The sequence below is a fragment of the Cololabis saira genome, chromosome 9, assembly GCF_033807715.1.
Source record: "Cololabis saira isolate AMF1-May2022 chromosome 9, fColSai1.1, whole genome shotgun sequence".
NCBI lineage: Eukaryota > Metazoa > Chordata > Actinopteri > Beloniformes > Belonidae > Cololabis > Cololabis saira.
The window spans coordinates 5,094,814-5,115,791 of NC_084595.1; the positions used below are offsets into that span (position 1 = coordinate 5,094,814).

General features: G+C 38.6%; 1 protein-coding gene across 1 annotated transcript in view; it reads left to right on the top strand.

Moving 5' to 3' along the window:
• Positions 1-20,978, top strand: part of gnb1l (guanine nucleotide binding protein (G protein), beta polypeptide 1-like) — a 65,843-nt gene that overhangs the window by 33,529 nt on the left and 11,336 nt on the right. The window contains exon 5 of the mRNA XM_061729797.1: positions 14,103-14,318. Coding sequence (XP_061585781.1) covers positions 14,103-14,318 — 216 coding nt within the window. The remainder of the gene's footprint in view (positions 1-14,102; positions 14,319-20,978) is intronic.

The following is a 20,978-nucleotide window of genomic DNA, read 5'->3' on the forward strand; positions in this document are numbered from 1 at the left end:
ATGAGGCCCCTGGGCATTGCCATAAAAGCACTTTTTGTAAAAGGAAGTATACAGTCGCCTCCAACAGCTCTGGTTAATCTGTTTCTTGTAGTGGGGGGGGGGGGGCCGTGCCATGAAAGATCAAAATATTATATCATTATATTTTACAATGTTGTCCCAGTTTAAGCGCTCATGCTTTTTTAATATCTGACTGTGATGGAATGTTTTGGGTTTTTTATCCAGTACTTTCAGGGCTTGTTTGTAGACTATTTCAATTTGTTTTAGTGTTGTCTTCCAGGCTTGTTATGCAGTGGGACATGTGTGGTATGATCCTGAAATCTCTCAATTATTCTGTTAAATATGGCACAACATAGAGATTTTACTCATCACTTCTTTAAATATCGTTGGGAATCAAATCTGTAGATAGATAATATTGATGTGGCGTTCTTTAACGACTCAAGAGTCCTTGTATGCTCCAAGCCACATTCATTCATTCACACATCACATCACATATCCAATTTTCCCATTTTATTCCACAGAGTCCTTTTTTTGTCATGATCATACATTCACGCAAACTAATTGGCCACGTGTGGACATTTGATTCCAGGAAATGGAACCACGAACCGAGTGCCAGCTCACGCTGAGCCGGAGCCGTCGCACTTCCACTTGTTCCAGTGATTTACTGCTGTTTCGTGTGTGTGTTGATGCTCAGCCAGTTCGCCATTGGTTGTGAATCAAAGGCACGTCACATATTTAAATGGAGCTGGACACAAGTAGAATTTTAGAATGTGATCATTTCTATTTTTAGGGCCCGAGCACTTACAGTGCGAAGGCCCTATTGTATCTGTAGGAATTTTTTTTTTTCTCGTTTTTGTTATTTTTATTTTTCCGACGAAAGGAGGGCCTTTTTTCCCCCTAAACGTGCCCCAAAAGTCACCAAATTTTGCGAGCAAGCCAGGCCTGGCGAAAAATTTGATATTTAATGGTTTGCATTAATGGGCGTGGCAAAATGGCTCAACAGCGCCCCCTAGAAAACTTTGTGCCTCAAGCCCCACGATACGGTTTGACGTACATGCGCGAAAATCGCTACACACCTGTATCATGTCACAACTTAAAGAAAAGTCTCTTGGAGCCATGGCTGAAACCGAACAGGAAGTCGGCCATTTTGAATTAATCGTGTCATTTTGGCGCAATTTATGCCATTTCTTCAGCAGTTAATACGGCCCGAACCGTAACGTGCACCCAGGTGTGTTATACATCAAAATGTGCGTCTCCATCTTGCGACTACGCGCATTACTTTTCTCAGTCAAAAGCGTTACCGTAAAAAGCGCGCCCCCTTCATCTGATTGGTCCATATTTGATAGTTCCTATTTTCTGCCATAACCTTTGAATGGTTTGACATAGAGAGTCGTGGATGGTGTCATGTCTGATTTGCTTATGATGATAAGTTGAGTTTTATGTGAACAGCAAAGGCACTTTTTATAGTATTATTGACCTAGGAATGTGGGGGGAACCCGGGGGCGGTGGCCATGAGTGCGAGGGCCTGTTCATCGCTGCTTGCAGCTTTAATTTCTTTTCTTTTTTTATAACCAGAGTTATTCCATATTAGTGATAACTAAACTCAAATCAATCAAATATTTTTTTTGTTGTTTCAGTTGGGGGATTGGAATATGTGCAGCATACACCTGCAGCAGCAAAATCATTTCTACAATTATTTAAATCCTTGAAGTGAGGTTAAATGATTTATCTGATCTTAAAGGAACACTAAACTTGCGTCTGACCCTCTAACCCTCCGACTAGCAGTGATCCTTAAAAATGTGTTGAGCACGAGACTGCATGGTGTGGTTAATTAAATTAGTAGTGAAAGTCACTCTGCAGTGAATGACATGCAAATAATCACAGCACACTGCAAAAACTCAAAATCTTACCAGGAATATTTGTCTTATTTCTAGTTAAAATGTCTCATTTTTAGTCAAAAAATCTCATTACACTTAAAACAAGAGTCATTACCAGAAAATAACTTGTTATTTGACAATTTTCACCTGTTTTCAAGTCAATTTTCACTTGAAATAAGTAGAAAAATCTGCCAGTGGAACAAGATTTATCTTCTCATTACAAGCAAAAAAATCTTGTTCCACTGGCAGATTTTTCTACTTATTTTAAGGGAAAATCTACTTGAAACAGGTGGAAATTGTTGTTTTTTCCAGTGATGAGTCTTGTTTTAAGTGTAATGAGATTTTTTTTGACTAAAAATGAGACATTTTAACTAGAAATAAGACAAATATTCTTGTTAATATTTTGAGTTTTTCCAGTGCAGTTCTTCAGAATAGTCATTAACACATTTTAGAAAAAAAAGAATTGGTACAAGACACTGTTGGCCGCCTGTGCTAATGAATGTTTTCTGTATTTTATTGGTGCTGATGCCATAAATCACAGTCATCGTTTCTAAAATCGATGAAACTGTCTGCAGAGGCATCTACAGAAGCAAATCACTTAGAAAAACTCATAAGTGATGATCATTGCTTTAGCAACAGTGGGGGAGAACTTCCTATTGGCCGAGAGACGTTGGAAAGTTCTGCTGCTGCTGGAAGAGCCGACCGGTCAGAAAACGCTGCTCGCTCTGAGAAACGCTTCTCCTCATTTCTCTGGTGGAAACTTAACCCTTGTGCTGTCTTTGGGTCAAGGGAGGGTGAAGGGAGAAAGGAAAGAAGGAAGTAAGAAGGAAGGAAGTAAGGAAGAAAGGAAAAAATAAGGAAGGAAGGAAGTAGGAAAGGGAGGAAGGAAGGGAGAAAAGATGGAACGGAGGAAGGGAGAAAAGAAGGAATGAAGGAAAGAAGGAAAGAGAAAAGAAGGAAGGAAGGAAGGAAGGAAGGAAGGAAGGAAGGAAGGAAGGAAGGAAGTAGGAAAGGGAGTAAGGAAGGGAGAAAAGATGGAAGGAAGGAAAGACGGAAGTAAGGAAGAAAGGAGAAAGGAAGGAAGGAAGGAAGGAAGGAAGTATGAAAGGGAGTAAGGGAGGGAGAAAAGATGGAAGGAAGGAAAGACGGAAGTAAGGAAGAAAGGAGAAAAGAAGGAATGAAGTAGGAAAGGGAGTAAGGAAGGGAGAAAAGATGGAAAGAAGTAAAGAAGGAAGTAAGGAAGAAAGGAGGGAGGAAGGAAGGAAGGAAGGAAGGAAGGAAGGAAGGAAGGAAGTAGGAAAGGGAGTAAGGAAGGGAGAAAAGATGGAACGGAGGAAAGACGGAAGTAAGGAAGAAAGGAGAAAAGATGGAAGGGAGGAAGTAGGAAAGGAAAGAAGGGGGAAAAGGAAAGAAGGGAGGGAGGAAGGAATGGAGGAAAGAAAGAAAGAAGGGAGGGAATAAGGAAGGAATGGATAAAATAAGGAAAGAAGGAAGGAAAAGCAAAGAAGGTAATAAAGGAATGAATTTCGAAAGGGAGGTAGGAAGAAAAAGGAGTAAAGGAGGGTAAAAAAAGGAGGAATAGAGGAAAGGAAGAAGGAAGGAGAGAGCAGGAGGAAAGAAGGATAGAAGAATTGGGTCATTTTGACCCAAAGACATCACAAGGGTTAAGACCTTGAATCCTGTTTGCAGTCAATATAGAATCAGGACTGAAGACGCAAGTTCAGGAGCAGAAGAGCATAAATGTGCAAATGAGTCTGAATGTTGGCTCACATTCATTTAATCCTAGTTAGAGCTTTGTTTGAATGGGTGCATTTTTCTCTTTTTCTTCTGTCTTTGAGCAGTAAAGAGGGTCTGCATTGACGTCACTTCCCCACCTACGCCCCCTTACTCGCACTGAGTGGCAAAACATCAACAAAAACGGCTGCAACTAGTAGGAGAAACTAGGGCTGGGCGATATGGACCGAAAGTCATATCTCCATATTTTCTAGCTGAATGTTGATACTCGATATATATCGATATTTTTTCTGTGCCATAATTGGGGTTTCCCCCAAAGCATTATAGCATAGCATCTCTGTTAGCATCTCTGTTAGCATCTCTGTTAGCATCTCTGTTAGCATCTCTGTTAGCTTCTCTGTTAGCTTCATTTTTTCTGAGGCAAACCCTTAAAAAAACAGTCAGTTTTAATACAAAGCCTCGTGCCAAATGTCACACAGGTTCCTTTATTAACAGAGGTCTGCACAATATCAAAATGTATAAAACAAATGAAATAAAAATAAACTGCCTGCATATATAGAATAAAAATGCTTCTTGAATAAAATAAAACAAATATCCCTTTCCTGCATAACAATTAAATTAAAATACACTGTGCAATTAATACAATGTAGACAGTAACAGGCAGACTTTTCCACTGAGGTTGACAGTTGTGCAAATAACAAAACATTTGTGCAAATCTCAAATAAAACATTCAAGTCAATTTGTCACAAAATAAGCTATATCAAAATCATAAAAAAAAAAATTAAATCGATATAAACGATATTGTCTCGTACCATATCGCGTTTGAAAATATATCGATATATATTAAAATCTCGATATATCGCCCCAGCCCTAGGAGAAACTGTGGAAAAGATAACAGCTGATTATCGGCTTAAATTAAAGGCAGTTGGACTTGACAGTGACCCGTACAGTTACCAAGAACCAAGTGTCCATGGACATTAATATTTGGTACAGTTACCAAGAACCAAGTGTCCATGGACATTAATATTTGGTACAGTTACCAAGAACCAGTGGTCCATGGACATTAATATTTGGTACAGTTACCAAGAACCAGTGGTCCATGGACATTAATATTTGGTACAGTTACCAAGAACCAGTGGTCCATGGACATTAATATTTGGTACAGTTACCAAGAACCAGTGGTCCATGGACATTAATATTTGGCCACCAATCCAGTTTCCTGATATTTATATGAACTTATTTTCTACGCCGGAGAAATACACGAAGCAAAGCTTGAAGACATACAAAAGTCTTGACGCTTGATCCGACTTCAAGGCAGGATTTGTTGGCGAAATTAAAGTGATGAGGACACCGAACTTTATGATTTGACCGTTTAACGTTAGCTACCCAAAAATCCAACATTACCTGATACAAAATGGGAACCACAAATCCACGTTTCGGTGCCTGGAATCCAGTTGTTTCTGTGACCCATTTGTCTCTCTTAAGCTTATTTTTTGGCAGTCTGTAAAACAATAACTCAGATTTCTTGCTTAATCTATGAGTACAGTCGATCGCACAACAGCTCTTTCCCATTTTAGATGTTTTCCAGTTGCTCAAACTGAAAACTTACGCTGCTACTCAGTCTTTCTGACACTCAGGCCCCGTTTCCACATAGCCGGGTATTTACAAAAACGGATATTTCCCCCTCTGCGTTTTGAAAAATTCCATCGTTTACACAAGATCGTTTTCAAAATCTCTTTGTTTACACGGATCCGCATAAATGCACTGTTAACGTCATGCCAGCCAATCAGAATCCTGGAAAAACATCAACAAATGACACGTGTAACTTCCAGTTAAGGCTGATTTATGGTTCCGCGTTACACCAACGCACACCGTACGGCGTAGGGTACGCGGCGACGCACACCGTACGGCGCGCGTACCGCGTACCCTACGCCGTAAGTTCTGCATCCATTTAACGCGGGAACATAATTCAGGCTTTACTTCCAAGATGAACAAGAGTCTTTCGTTTGGAGTGACGGAGAAGTGGAGTTACTTTTAAGTGTGACTTTAGAAAATAAAACAGGTAAAATGCAAGAAAATATTGACGGTTACAAACTAATTGTAAACACAGGTCGCACTCATGACGCTGGTGACGTTTCTGTCTCATAATGTGACGTTCTGAAGCCTAAATGTCCGTTTATCTCCGTTTACAAGCAAACGTGAAGACAGAGTTTTTGCAAATCTCCACTTTGGCCGGATTTTTCAGAAATGATGGTTTTTGGTGACTTTGAGCTTCGTTTTCGTGTAAACGAACGGCCAAAACGCATGAAAACACCATGTTTTTGCTACGTAGAAACGGGGCCTCAGTCTTTCTGCCACTCAGTGTGAAGCTGTGAAGTTGGATCTGTGACGTCATGCGCATTCCCGCTATTCAGAATGTCAGGGCATTGAAATGTCACACACACAGTGCTCATATTTACAGTGAGACTTTGTTAACTGTTGCTTAAGTCACACGTTTTTTCAGCAGCCCTATCTGTGATTATATATTGATGAGATAGTGGAAAAAAGGGAGATAAGTAGCAACTCTCTGTGGATTAACTGCAGGCGAGGGAGATCTAAGTAAATGTGAAATGAGGTTTGGTGTTTACCGGAGCTCAGATTGCTGTTTGCACAGTTGTAAGCATCCAGGCCGGGCACTGTATGTAAACTCGTTAACGGTCTTTAGTCATTCTTTTTGAGTGTAATATGCTTGCAGATGTATGTTTGCATGGTAGCTGAAAGCTGAAACTCAGATTTCCGAGCAGCCCGTCTTCATGCACGGGCACGGCGTCTCAGTTAGGTCGAGGTCTGAACACGGTATTTTGCTCCTGCAGTTGTATAGTTGTTCTAGTTTGGAAGGAAGGAAGAAAGGAAGGAAGGAAGGAAGGAAAAAAAGAAGGAAGGAAGGAAGGAAGGAAGGAAGGAAGGAAGGAAGGAAGGAAGGAAGGAAGGAAGGAAGGAAGGAAGGAAGGAAGGAAGGAAGGAAGGAAGGAAGGAGAGAGCAGGAGGAAGGAAGGAAGGAAGGAAGAAAAGAAGGAAGGAAGGAAGGAAGGAAGGAAGGAAGGAAGGAAGGAAGGAAGGAAGGAAAGAAGGAAGGAAAGAAGGAAGGAAGGAAGGAAGGAAGGAAGGAAGGAAGGAAGGAAGGAAGGAAGGAAGGAAGGAAGGAAGGAAGGAAGGAAGGAAGGAAGGAAGGAAGGAAGGAAGGAAGGAAGGAAGGAAGGAAGGAAGGAAGGAAGGAAGGAAGGAGAGAGCAGGAGGAAAAAAGGAAGGAAGGAAGGAAAGAAAAAAAGAAGGAAGGAAGGAAGGAAAGAAAAAAAGAAGGAAGGAAGGAAGGAAGGAAGGAAGGAAGGAAGGAAGGAAGGAAGGAAGGAAGGAAGGAAGGAAGGAAGGAAGGAAGGAAGGAAGGAAGGAAGGAAGGAAATGAGCCTGAAAGAAAGAAAGAAAGAAAGAAAGAAAGAAAGAAAGAAAGAAAGAAAGAAAGAGAAAGATAAATTCCCGTTGATGATGTTTTTGTGTAACAAACATGGTGGATCTGAGAGTGAGATAGCTTTATAATTACAAAGATGGAGTTGAATTAGTATTTTTTTATTGTCATTTTTATCGTTATCAGGATAAATGCTAGAAATTATCGTGATACATTTTTTAGTCCACACCGTCCATCCCTAATCCTCTCAACATGAGTTGGTGTTTCCAACTATGTGACTAATAACGGACATCATTACTTACGCCGTATCTTTATGTATTCCACATAAATACAGCTCTGAAAACATGACAGAAGATCAAACCCCAACATGACAACAGTTTGACCTGAACTAGTCGCCGTTCCAGGGAAAACAGAACTTCCTGGGCCGGTCGTTTCTCCTCCGAGCAGCTCCGAGCCGTCTGTCGTTCCAGCTGCTCCCGCGTGATGAATCTGCTCTCAGAGCCGGCCCCGCTCCGGCAGAGAGCCCTCGTGCAGAAAGGCCTGTGCAGGATATAATGAATTAGGTGTCTGCCCAGGGTTCCCCGACCTCCGACCCGTGACATCATCCATCAAGGAGCTCCTTCACTCTAAGTGAAATGCTTGGGCCCCAAAGCCGGGACCGCTCGGCCCGGTCCCTGCCGGCGAGCCGGGGCCACCGCTTTCACTTGTTTTTAATTTGTTTTCATAATTCCTCAGTGGTCATCCTCGCTGATGTGTTTAGAAGGAATACACGACTCTGTCTATAATTTGTTTCGAGCTCGGAGCGGAGAAACGGAGAGCGTTAACAGAGGAGAGAACTTGAACGTGGATGAAAAATGGAAGGCACGGCCTCCTCGCACATGTGGAAAACATTTTTCTCCCCCTAAACTTCTGCATGGTACTGGGTTCCTTCTGCATGGTACCATGACTGCGTTTACATGCAGTTTTGCACGGCCATGTAAACACCAATAACCCTTTTGAATAACCGGAATTTTCTCATATTCTGGTTTTTAAAAACCTGAATATGACCCCTGGGTTACTCCTTTTATAACCGAATATTTGGTCGTGTATAGTCTAGTTCAGGGGTCGGCAACCCGCGGCTCTAGAGCCGCATGCGGCTCTTTAGCGCCGCCCTAGTGGCTCCTGGAGCTTTTTCAAAAATGTCTGACATTTTTTTCTTCTTTTTTTTCCTTTTTTTTCTCCTTTTTTTCTTTTTTCTGCATTTTTTCTTCTTTTTTTCTCTTTTTTTCTTCCTTTTTCCTTTCCTTTTTAATATCGACATTTCGACTTTTTTCTCGACATTTCAACTTTTTTCTCGACATTTCGACTTTTTTCTCGACATTTCAACTTTTTTCTCGACATTTTCTCGACTTTTTTTCTTCTTTTTTTTCTTTTTTCTGCTTTTTTTCTTCTTTTTTTCCTTTTTTTCTCTTTTTTTCTTCCTTTTTCCTTTCCTTTTTAATCTCGACATTTCGACTTTTTTCTCAATATTTCGACTTTTTTCTCGAGATTGTACTTCAACATTAATCTCGACATTTCGACTTTTTTCTCGACATTTTGACTTTTTTCTCGACATTTCGACTTTTTTCCTCAATATTTCGACTTTTTTCTCGAGATTGTACTTCAACATTAATCTCGACATTTCGACTTTTTTCTCAACATTTCGACTTTTTTCTCAACATTTCGACTTTTTTCTCAACATTTTCTCGACCTTCATTCTTTGGCTTATACAAGACTTTTCTGCTTTTTTTCTTCTTTTTTTCCCTCTTTTTATCTTTTTTTTCTTCCTTTTTCCTTTCCTTTTTAATCTCGACATTTCGACTTTTTTCTCAACATTTTGACTTTTTTCCTCAATATTTCGACTTTTTTCTCGAGATTGTACTTCAACATTAATCTCGACATTTCAACTTTTTCCTCGACATTTCAACTTTTTTACGACATTTCGACTTTTTTCTCAACATTTCGACTTTTTTCTCGACATTTTTGTCTTCTTTGGCTTCTTTGGCTTATGCAAGACTTTTTTGCTTTTTTTCTTCTTTTTTTCCCTCTTTTTATCTTTTTTTCTTTTTCCTTTCCTTTTTAATCTCGACATTTCAACTTTTTTCTCAACATTTCGACTTTTTTCATTGACATTTTCTCGACCTTCATTCTAAGGCTGATACAAGACTTTTCATTTTTTGCGGCTCCAGACGTATTTGTCTTTTGTGTTTTTGGTCCAATATGGCTCTTTCAACATTTTGGGTTGCCGACCCCTGGCCTAACGGGATTTCCCCATCAAAAGGAACATGAATTTGTTTTCTGCACCTGCTCTGTTCACAAGGAATCCTGGTCTTTTGAGTCCAGGAAGTTCTTATAAACACGGAGAAACCAAGACCAGGAGGAGACTAATCACTTCATAAATGTAATGAAGGATATGAACATTTCTGCATTTGTAGACGCTAGAAAGTACCGGGATAGAAGATTTACAAGAAGGTGAGAGAAAAGTTGCGCGAAGCAGCATTTGTTTTGAATTTGGATACAGGAAGAAGAAGCAGAAATGACGGGAATTGCGTCATGATGTTCTCTGTGCGTCGCTGGTTTGATCCAGATATCCCAAATGATTAATCACCATGTACCAGTAAACGGAATATTCCCAATGTTTCAGTAACCGGAATATTGACCTTAACCTGAATTTTGACTGATGTAAACGTAGTCTATGTTCCTTCTTGCACGGTTCTGTGTTCTGTGGGAACCACAGGCCTTTACATAGTTATCTGTTGATCCCCTGAAATCAATGTGTGTCCTTCAGTCGGCCAGTTTAATGTATGAAAGTTCAGGTTATCATCACAATCCAGGCATTCACAGATATTTAGGGGTTTATTTAAAGCAGTAGGTATGATGGTATGTTTTTATATTTGTATGCAAAACCCTTTTCAATGTAAGGAATGCAGCGTGGCAGTGGAATCTCTGCAGGTTCTATCACTCCATTCCTCCTCCCTCGTTACTTTCTTGCCTCCAGCAGAGCAAAAATATACATTTTATCAGCTTGTCTTTATTTTTCCCTTCACTAAAGTGATTTATAAGCTTTGTGCCTGTCCCATCGTACACGTTCTTGTAGAGGAAGCGAGCGAGCACTGAGAGGTTATCTGAAACTCCTTGTAACAGAAAAAAGCTACTTTATCATTCTTTTAGCTTGTTTACCTTTTAAATAAGCTGCATTTTTGCCCAAGTATTAGTTGTGGCTTGTGGGTGTAATTAATTCTCTTTAGTAACATTCGTAGTCTATTTTAAGAATGAATTAGAAGAATTAGAAGACCATTTATTTAAAGTATCAGAATGAAAAGATTTCGACAAACATAAGGCAAGGCAAGTTTATTTATATAGCACAATTCAACACAAGGTAATTCAAAGTGCTTTACATCAACATTAAAAGCGGCAAGATACAATTAAAACATAAATAACAAATAAAATGAAATGACATGATAAGAAAAGAGGTCAAATAAAAGAAAGCACAAGTTGTTAAACAGTAAGGACAGTTACAGCAGGTTCATCTCATTCTTAAAATGGCAAAAATTACGTTTCTATACGGTCAAAACGTACAAAGACCGGGTCAAATACAGTATTACAAAAGTAATCTGTAACAATTCGAACGGTGAATTAAACCAATTTGACAATTTTATGCCACAATGCCTGTTTAGGGTTTTTTTTTCTTTTTTTTTTGGTGTGTTTTGGGTTTATTTTCGGGATTTTTTCGGGGTTTTTTTCAGGTTTTTTCGGGTTTATTTTCGGGTTTTTTCGGGTTTATTTTCGGGTGTGTTTCGGGTTTTTTTCTGGTTTTTTCGGGTTCATTTTCGGGTGTGTTTGGGGTTTTTTTCAGGTTTATTTTCGGGTATGTTTCGGGGTTTTTTCGGGTGTGTTTCGGGTTTTTTCGGGTTTATTTTCGGGTGTGTTTCGGGTTTTTTCGGGTTTATTTTCGGGTGTGTTTCGGGTTTTGTTCGGGTGTGTTTCGGGTTTTTTCGGGTTTATTTTCGGGGTTTTTTTCGGGTTTGTTTCGGGTTTTTTCGGGTTTATTTTCGTTTTTTTTTTCAGGTTTATTTTCGGGTTTTTTCGGGTTTATTTTCGGGTGTGTTTCGGGTTTTTTCGGGTTTATTTTCTGTTTTTTTCGGGTTCATTTTCGGGTGTGTTTCGGGTTTTTTCAGGTTTATTTTCGGGTTTTTTCGGGTTTATTTTCGGGTGTGTTTCGGGTTTTTTCGGGTTTATTTTCGGGTTTCTGTGTCAAATGCATATAGTAAAACATGCAAACAAGAGCAGGCAAAAATAAATAAATACTTGTTTCACAGATTAAAAAGGAGTGTGTAACAAACTCACAGGAATATGAATAGAAAAGCGTTGTTTTCCTCTGCACAGATATGTATGTGCTGGCTGTGAGGCCGGTTGCTCAGGAATATCGATGAGGAGCAAAGTGAGCGGTGCCGTAAGAGGGAGGAACAAGCTGACGGATGGAGGCCGCGGTGTCTCTGGGTGTCGGCGGGAGCTGCAGGACGATAACCTCTGCTCCCGTCAGCTCCCAGCACCAAAGCAGCTTTTCTGTCTCTTACTCCCCCCCCACAGGCATCCTGCAGCCCGTTCTCCTTTCTCTTATTTAGGGCCCGAGCACTTACAGGGCGAAGGCCCTAATGTATCTGTAGGAATTTTCTTTCTTTCTTTTTTCCCCCTAAACGTGCCCCAAAAGTCACCAAATTTTGCACCAAGCCAGGCCTGGAGAAAAATGTGATATTTAATGGTTTGCATTAATGGGCGTGGCCTAACGGCTCAACAGCGCCCCCTAGAAAACTTCGTGCCTCAAGCCCCACGATACGGTTTGACGTACATGCACGTAAATCGGTACGCACCTTTATCATGTCACAACTTAAAGAAAAGTCTCTTGGCGCCATGGCCGGAACCGAACAGGAAGTCGGCCATTTTGAATTAATCTTGTAATTTTGGCGCAATTTATGCCATTTCTTCGTCAGTTAATACGACCCGAACCGTAACGTGAGCTTAACAATTGTTTCTTTAACTGGCGTTTGAATATCGAGATGGACTAGGGCTGGGCGATATGGACCAAAAGTCATATCTGGCCCCAGTCTGGCCTTCGGCAGGAGGGTCCCCCCCTTATGATCCTGGTCCTGCTCAAGGTTTCTTCCCTCCTAAAGGGGAGTTTTTCCTTGCCACTGTTTGGCTTAAGGTTTTTCTCCCACTAGGGGAGTTTTTACCTGCCATTGTTTATATAATAATTGCTCGGGGGTTTATGTTTATGTTTATGTTTATGTTTATGTTTATGTTCATGTTCATGTTCTGGATCTCTGGAAAGCGTCTAGAGACAACATCTGTTGTATTAGACGCTATATAAATAAAATTGAATTGAATTGAATTGAATTGAATATCTCGATATTTTCTAGCTGAATGGCGATACTCCATATATATCAATATTTTTTCTGTGCCATAATTGGGGTTTCCCCTAAAGCATTATAGCATAGCATCTCTGTTAGCATCTCTGTTAGCATCTCTGTTAGCTTCATTTTTTCTGAGGCAAACCCTTAAAAAACAGTCAGTTTTAATACAAAGCCTCGTGCTAAATGTCACACAGGTTCCTTTATTAACAGAGGTCTGCACAATATCAAAATGTATAAAACAAATGAAATAAAAATAAACTGCCTTCATATATAGAATAAAAATGCTTCTTGAATAAAATAAAACAAATATCCCTTTCCTGCATAACAATTAAATTAAAATACACTGTGCAATTAATACAATGTAGACAGTAACAGGCAGACTTTTCCACTGAGGTTGACAGTTGTGCAAATAACAAAACATTTGTGCAAATCTCAAATAAAACATTCAAGTTAATTTGTCACAAAATAAGCTATATCAAAATCATTAAAAAAAAATTAAAAAAAAAATATTTAAAAAAAAAATCGATATAAACGATATTGTCTCGTACCATATCGCGTTTGAAAATATATCGATATATATTAAAATCTCGATATATTGCCCAGCCCTAAGATGGACTGTGACTTTTTAAGGCTTTTATCATTCAACTTGTTCCAGATCTGTGTTTCCCCGACACAAAACACTCATACTTGTTCCCACAAGTTTACGTTGTTTCCCTATAATACGGTGTTTATGTCTAGTTTTGTGGGTGTGCAGGGGACCAATGGAGATTGGGATGAGTTGAGTTAGTAATCTTTAAGGCCAAGAATACCATAGTGGGCAAACTACGACGGAGTATTAGGGCCAAACTAAGACAAAAAAAAAATTGGAAATTACGAGAATAAAGTCATAATATAATGAGAATAAAGTCGTAAAACTACGAGAATAAAGTCATATTGTTGCGAGAATAAAGTCGTAATAGAATAAAGTTGTAATATTATGAGAATAAAGTCGTAATATTACGAGAATAAAGTCGTAATATTACGAGAATAAAGTCGTAATATTACGAGAATAAAGTTGTAATATTACGAGAATAAAGTCGTAATATTACGAGAATAAAGTCGTAATATTACGAGAATAAAGTCGTAACATTACGAGAATAAAGTCGTAATTTATGAGAATAAAGTCGTAACATTATGAGAATATAATTTATGAGGAATCTTGATGACCATCTTATGAAGTTCTATTTATATATTTATAATATATTTAATATTACGACTTTATTCTCAGAATTTTACAACTTTATTCTCATATTTTTATTACTTTATTCTCGTAATTTCCATTTTTTTGTCTTAGTTTGGCCCTAATACTCCGTCGTAGCAAACAGGTGGCGAGTAGGTGAGTTAAATTCAGTCCAGAAGATGCACGGATCATTTTTTTCTGTAAAACTATTTTTTTTAGATGACTAGGATAAGTATTACACCAAATAATATTACAGTAATTTAAATGTGGTTCAAACAAAGTTTTATAAAGAGTGAGAAGGGCAGAGCATGGAAGCAGGTGTCTCGGTTTGAAAACAGACCGACGTATTTAGATAGTTTTTGATCTGTATGACATTTAAAGTCGTCCTCCCTCTCTTCCAGCCAGACGCCGGTCCCGGACCGCTCCTGCTGGCCGGATACGAGGACGGTTCTCTGGTGCTGTGGGACGTGACCCAGAGGTCCGAGCTGAGCCGAGTCAGAGCCCACGCTGAGCCCGTCATGTGCCTGACCTTTGACCCCCAGCGGCTGAAGGGAATATCAGGCTCCACCGAGAAGGAACTCTCCTCCTGGATCCTGGACAGTCAGAACAACATACAGGTCAGCAGGCCAGACGTCTATTAGGGATGGGCGGTATGGACAAAAAAATGTATCACGATAATTTCTGGCATTTATCCCGATAACGATAAAAATGACGATAAGAAAATACCAATTCAACTCCACATTCAGTCTTTGGAGCCAAATCACTGCTCTAAAAGATACTAAATACTAAACTACACCAATTACATTTAATTAATAAAACCAATTAAATGAGTTACAACTGTACTGAAAAACTGGAATGATTCCTCCCTCTCAGATCCGCCTTTCTTTCTTTCTTTCTTTCTTTCTTTCTTTCTTTCTTTCTTTCTTTCTTTCTTTCTTTCTTTCTTTCTTTCTTTCTTTCTTTCTTTCTTTCTTTCTTTCTTTCTTTCTTTCTTTCCTTCCTTCCTTCCTTCCTTCCTTCCTTCCTTCCTTCCTTCCTTCCTTCCTTCCTTCCTTCCTTCCTTCCTTCCTTCCTTCCTTCCTTCCTTCCTTCCTTCCTTCCTTCCTTCCTTCCTTCCTTCCATAAATCATCTTTACACAAAAACATCATCAACAGGAATTTATCGTTTTTACCGCGAGATACAAATTCTTACCGTGGGGAATTTTTTTGGTGGTTTATCGTGAACGGTAAAATATCACCCATTCCTAACGTCCATATATATATATATATATATATATATATATATATATATATATATATATATTATATATATATATATATATATATATATATATATATATATATATATATATATTTATATATATATATATATATATATATATATATATATATATATATATATATATATATATATATATATATATATATATATATATTAGGGGTGTAACGATAACACTAATCTCACGATACGGTACGATACACGATATTGAGGTCACGATAACGATAACGATACGATATTACAGCAGTATTTTTTTAACAACCTTGAATGAGGAACATATGACTGGAAAAAATGGTCTTTTATTTGAAAGACACAAAATACAAAACAATGCTGTGCGTTTGCCCTATTGTTACAGTTTGTAATGCTTTATAACTGTTTAAGTTTTAAAGAGAAAGCCAGGCCAACCATTTTCCACAAACTGAACTAAAAGTAAATGTCAAGTTTGCATTATGCATCTTCAGTTTCATCATAAAAAAGACTGATTCATGTTCACCTTAGAAGTAAAAGTTCGGAGCTCAAACCCCCCAAGAGTCCCGTGATCGGGACGGCAAAACGGAACTAGTTTCTTCTGAGCGGAGGAAGATTTTGGTCCGCGGGTCGAGGTCGTCACGTGATCCCGCTGCACCAATAGGATGCAGTTACTAGTAAACAATATATTCATATCAATAACCCAATATCAGCTACAGTTTGTCACCTCCATGTATTGTGACATTTTTGTATCGCGAAATTTCGTGGTGTCGACATTTCGACTTTTTTCTCGACATATCGACTTTTTTCTCGAAATTGTACTTCAACATTAATCTCGACATTTTGACTTTTTTCTCGACTTTTTTCTCAACATTTCGACTTTTTTCTCGACATTTCGACTTTTTTCTCGACATTTTGACTTTTCTCGAAATTGTACTTCAACATTAATCTCGACATTTCGACTTTTTTCTCGACTTTTTTCTCAACATTTCGACCTTTTTCTCAACATTTTGACTTTTTTGGTCCGCGGGTCGAGGTCGTCACGTGATCCTGCTGCACCAATAGGATGTTACTAGTAAACACAATATATTCATATTAATAACCCAATATCGCGATACAGTTTGTCACCTCCACGACACGTATTGTGACGTTTTTGTATCGCGAAATTTCGTGGTCTCAACATTTCGACTTTTTTCTTGACATTTCAACTTTTTTCTCAACTTTTCGACTTTTTTATCGAAATTGTACTTCAACATTAATCTCGACATTTAATTTTTTTTCTTAAAAATTTCTACTTTTTTTCTCAACATATCGACTTTTTTCTCTAAATTGTACTTCAACATTAATCTCGACATTTCAACTTTTTTCTCGACTTTTTGACTTTTTTCTCAACATTTCGACTTTTTTTTCAACATTACGACTTTTTTCTTGAAATTGTACTTCAACATCAATGTCGACATTTAAATTTTGTTCTTAAAAATTTCGACTTTTTTTCTCAACATTTCGACTTTTTTCTCGACTTTTCGGCTTTTTTCTCGACATTTCGACTTTTTTCTCGACTTTTCGACTTTTTTCTCAACATTACGACTTTTTTCTTGAAATTGTACTTCAACATCAATCTCGACATTTACATTTTTTTCTTAAAAATTTAGACTTTTTTTTCTCGACATTTCGACTTTTTTCTCAACTTTTTTCTCAACATTTCGACTTTTTCCTCGACATTTCGACTTTTTTGGTCCGCGGGTCGAGGTGCGGTCGTCACGTGATCCCGCTGCACCAATAGGATGTTACTAGTAAACACATTATATTAATATTAATAACCCAATATCGTGATACAGTTTGTCACCTCCACGACACGTATGGTGATGTTTTTGTATCGCAAATTTTCGTGGCACGATATATTGTTACACCCCTAATCTGTATATGTATATATATATATATATATATATATATATATATATATATATATATATATATATATATATATATATATATAGGTAATTATATATGTATATATAAGTGTATATTTTTTGTTCTGAAGGTTTCCCTCCGTCAACCTTCAACGAAGTCCCCTCCACCAGAAGCGCGTGTGTTGGTTTAGCCCTACCTGCTAAATAATTGTTACACCATAGTCAGCTAAATCCCATGAAATGGAATAAACGGTAATGGAGGAGATGGGAGGAAAAAGTGTTGCCTTTTGCCAGGGTTGCTCAGAAAACATTAGGGGCCAGAGAGGAAGAACCACAGTCGGGCTCCAGGGGCCATAAATCAGCTGCTGGTTACACAGTGTTGGCAGGGCCGGGGGCCAAGGGCCAGGCCGCCGAGGCCGGGGCTGTCACTGCACCCGCACGGACGCATACCCGCTCTATAGATGTCAATTATATACTGAAAATATTGCTAAATATTGTAATTATGACAATAGCATACTTACTTATTTAGCAATAAATGGAAAAATCAATTTTTTCAATTTTCGTCTTGACACTGTGCTGGCAGCTTCTTGCTCAAAAGTGATGCACACCGTGTGCTATATTTAAATAATTCACATTAGCTTGGTATCATAATTCATTTTGCATAACAGGTAATGTTTCAGAGACTTGATGCCTCATTTGAATCTGTATTTTCTCTTGATTTCATGAGCGAAAGGGAATTCTTGCTTTTTTCAGTCGAGCCAACGGCCGCCATCCGCCGATCCAGCACACTCCTGGACGGTGAAGGGCTATTATTCTTTCCAGGGCTTTTTACAAATGAATGCTTGAGTTAGAAATATTTGCAAAAGCTCCATTTTCTCACCCTGAATTTGTGTCCAGACAAACAAGAACGAAAGAATTCCGTCTTATTCTACCATAAACAGGAGGAGCACGGTTATTCGGTTTATTTTGCTCACGCTACAAAATATTGATTCAGCACGTAATCCAGGATGAAGGTGACAGGAAAAAAGCACAAAGAGAGGGGAAAGGATCCATTAGGGACTTTTAAATTATTCCGGAGTGCAGTTCAGTGTGACGTCCAGACAGCTATCCTCAGTTCTTCCCACAAAAGTATTTTTGTGCGGCTGGAGTGAACGCGGGGAGAGGCCCTGCCGGGTGGCGGACCCGGGGCCCGGGGTTCTGACGGACGACCCGTGAGAGGTAATAAAAATATCACAACCTCGGAGGCCCCTAAACCAAACAAAAAACACATCTGTAGTAAAGGGGAACAGTAGTTCACAGTGGGAGGCTGCAATAAAAGCTGAGGAGGCTGTAAGTGCCACGGCATCCCACGTCCCACAAATTACCCCTGCAGAACTGCAGAACAGCCGAGCACGGCGGGACCGGCTGGCCAGGGGGAGAGGAACGGACGGGAAACTGAACGTGACACAACACAGTTGCTGTTATGATTTAATAAAGCCAAAGGGACTTGCCGAGTGAGCTTATCAAGGCCAGATAAAGACAGATAGCTGCAGGAATGGAGGTTAATTTATTGCACATGGCTCCGGGAGGCCTTTTATCTGCTGCATGACCCCGCTGGCCTGAGAGAGTAGTAATGAAGCATCATTTGGATTCCTTTTTGCATGCATTTTTTGGGAATGCACAAGGACGAAACTATGATGTGTTTGGGGTAGGCCTGTGTTGAAAAAAAATCGATTTCCCAATTCTAAATCGATTCTCATATTAATTCCTAAAAATCGATTCATATGTCTAAAGATCGATTTATTTATTTTTTATTATTTTTTTGATTTATGTATTTTTTTTTCATCATTACATTACAATTTTTGGTTATTTTTTTGTTTATCCCCAAAAAAGGAATATTTTGTTGGACACGAGAATAACTGGTGCCATGTTTTTGCCTTTAAATATGTTTAAAGGTATGAAAACATTAAAGTGTTAGGTTATAATTGCATAAATTGTCTATATTCCATTACTTTATATACTGTCTTGGGGTTACATTTGCAAAAAATGCTAAAAACCAAATGCTCAAAATTAAAAACCAAAATAGGCCGAAAAAGGAACAAATAAAAATGGAATGTGGGAAAAATTAAAACCGATTTCATCCGTCTCTGTTTCCTCCCTGGATCTGTTTGGTAATTCTGACCCACGATGTTTCTGTTTCAGTTCTATCAGCATTCTGGGAGCTGATTGGTCCTTACAGCATCATTAGCTGCAAAACTTGCTGTTTAATCTCAATATAATAATAGAATATTTTGCAGAACTACAGTCATATAATTCATGCAACAGCTCAAAAAACTGTTTTATTAACAGTAACCCAAATCAATATCGGAATCTGATCTGATCAAATCTTGATAATCGATTCTGAATCTTAAGAATCGGAATCGAATCGATTCTTGATATTTGAATCGATCCCCAGCCCTAGTTTGGGGTTCACAAGCTGTTAAGCCAAATGGACATATATATATATATCCTTTATTTAACCAGGTAAAAAAAACTTGTTGAGATTAAGGCCCCGTTTACACGTGGCAAAAACTGTGGTGTTTTCATGCGTTTTGGCAGTTCGTTTACACGAAAACGAAGCTCAAAGTCTCCAAAAACGATCATTTCTGAAAACTCCAGCCAAAGTGGAGATTTGCAAAAACTCTGTCTTCACGTTTGCTTGTAAAACGGAGAGAAACGGACATTTAGGCTTCAGAAACGTCACATTATGCAACAGAAACATCACCACACTGAAAAAACTCAAAATCTTAACAAGAATATTTGTCTTATTTCTAGTTAAAATGTTTCATTTTTAGTCAAAAAAAATCTCATTACACTTAAAACAAGAGTCATCACTGGAAAAAAGTGAAAATTTACTTGAAACAGGTGAAAATTGTCAAATAACAAGTTATTTATCTGGTAATGACTCTTGTTTTAAGTGTAATGAGATTTTTTGACTAAAAATGAGACATTTTAACTAGAAATAAGACAGATATTCCTGGTAAGATTTTGAGTTTTTGCAGTGCAGCGTCATGAGTGCGACCTGTGTTTACAATTAGTTTGGCCACCGTCAATGTTTTCTTGTATTTTACCTGTTTTATATTCTAAAGTCACACTTAAAAGTAACTCCACTTCTCTGTCACTTCAAACGAAAGACTCTCGTTCATCTTGGAAGTAACTGGAAGTTACTCGTGTCATTTGTTGATGTTTTTTTCCAGGATTCTGATTGGCTAGCATGACTTTATCTTCTCGTTACACTGCCCCCTGCAGGTTTGGCTGCTCATAGCACCTTAACAGATATTTATGCAGGTTCCTGGAAATGATGGTATTTTTCCAAACGTAGAGGGGGAAATATCCGTTTTTGTAAATACCCGGCTATGTGGAAACGTGGCCTTAAACCTCTTTTCCAAGAGTGACCTGGCCAAAATGGCAGCATAAAAACAATACAACAATACATACATACAAACACAGACCGTCAAACTTGAAAGTCTTTTTACCCAGTTCAGTTCTGTCTCTCGGGACCTGCATTTGAATAAAGTTCTGTGAGCGCAGGTTCATAATAGCTGACGTTTCTACACATGTGCACGCACAAATATGTAGGGAGACATCCCAGAATTGGTTTATAAATAAAAGTCAGCCAGTGGGAGAGTCTACGGAGGCAAATACGGACAATTGGCAGCAGCAACAAAAAACAGTGATGTACCTGAAAGCTGCAACCGGTGATAAAACGCAAAGCACAATGATACACAGTATCTAATTTCTTTAAATACTGCTCAGGAGCGTTCATAAAAAGCAGATCGCCATAGTCCAAGGGGTCGGCAACCCGCGGCTCTAGAGCCGCATGCGGCTCTTCAGCGCCGCCCTAGTGGCTCCTGGAGCTTTTTCAAAAATGTTTGACCTTTTTTTTTTTTCTTTTTCTTCTTTTTTTTTCTTTCTTTTTTTCCCTTTTTTCTCTTTTTTTCTTCTTTTTTTCTTCTTTTTTTCTCTTTTTTTCTTTCTCTAAATTTTGACTTTTCTCTCGACATTTCGACTTTTTTTCTCGAAATTTCAACTTTTTTCTCGAAATTTCAACTTTTTTCCAGACATTTCGATTTTTCTCTCGACATTTCGACTTTTTTTCTCGA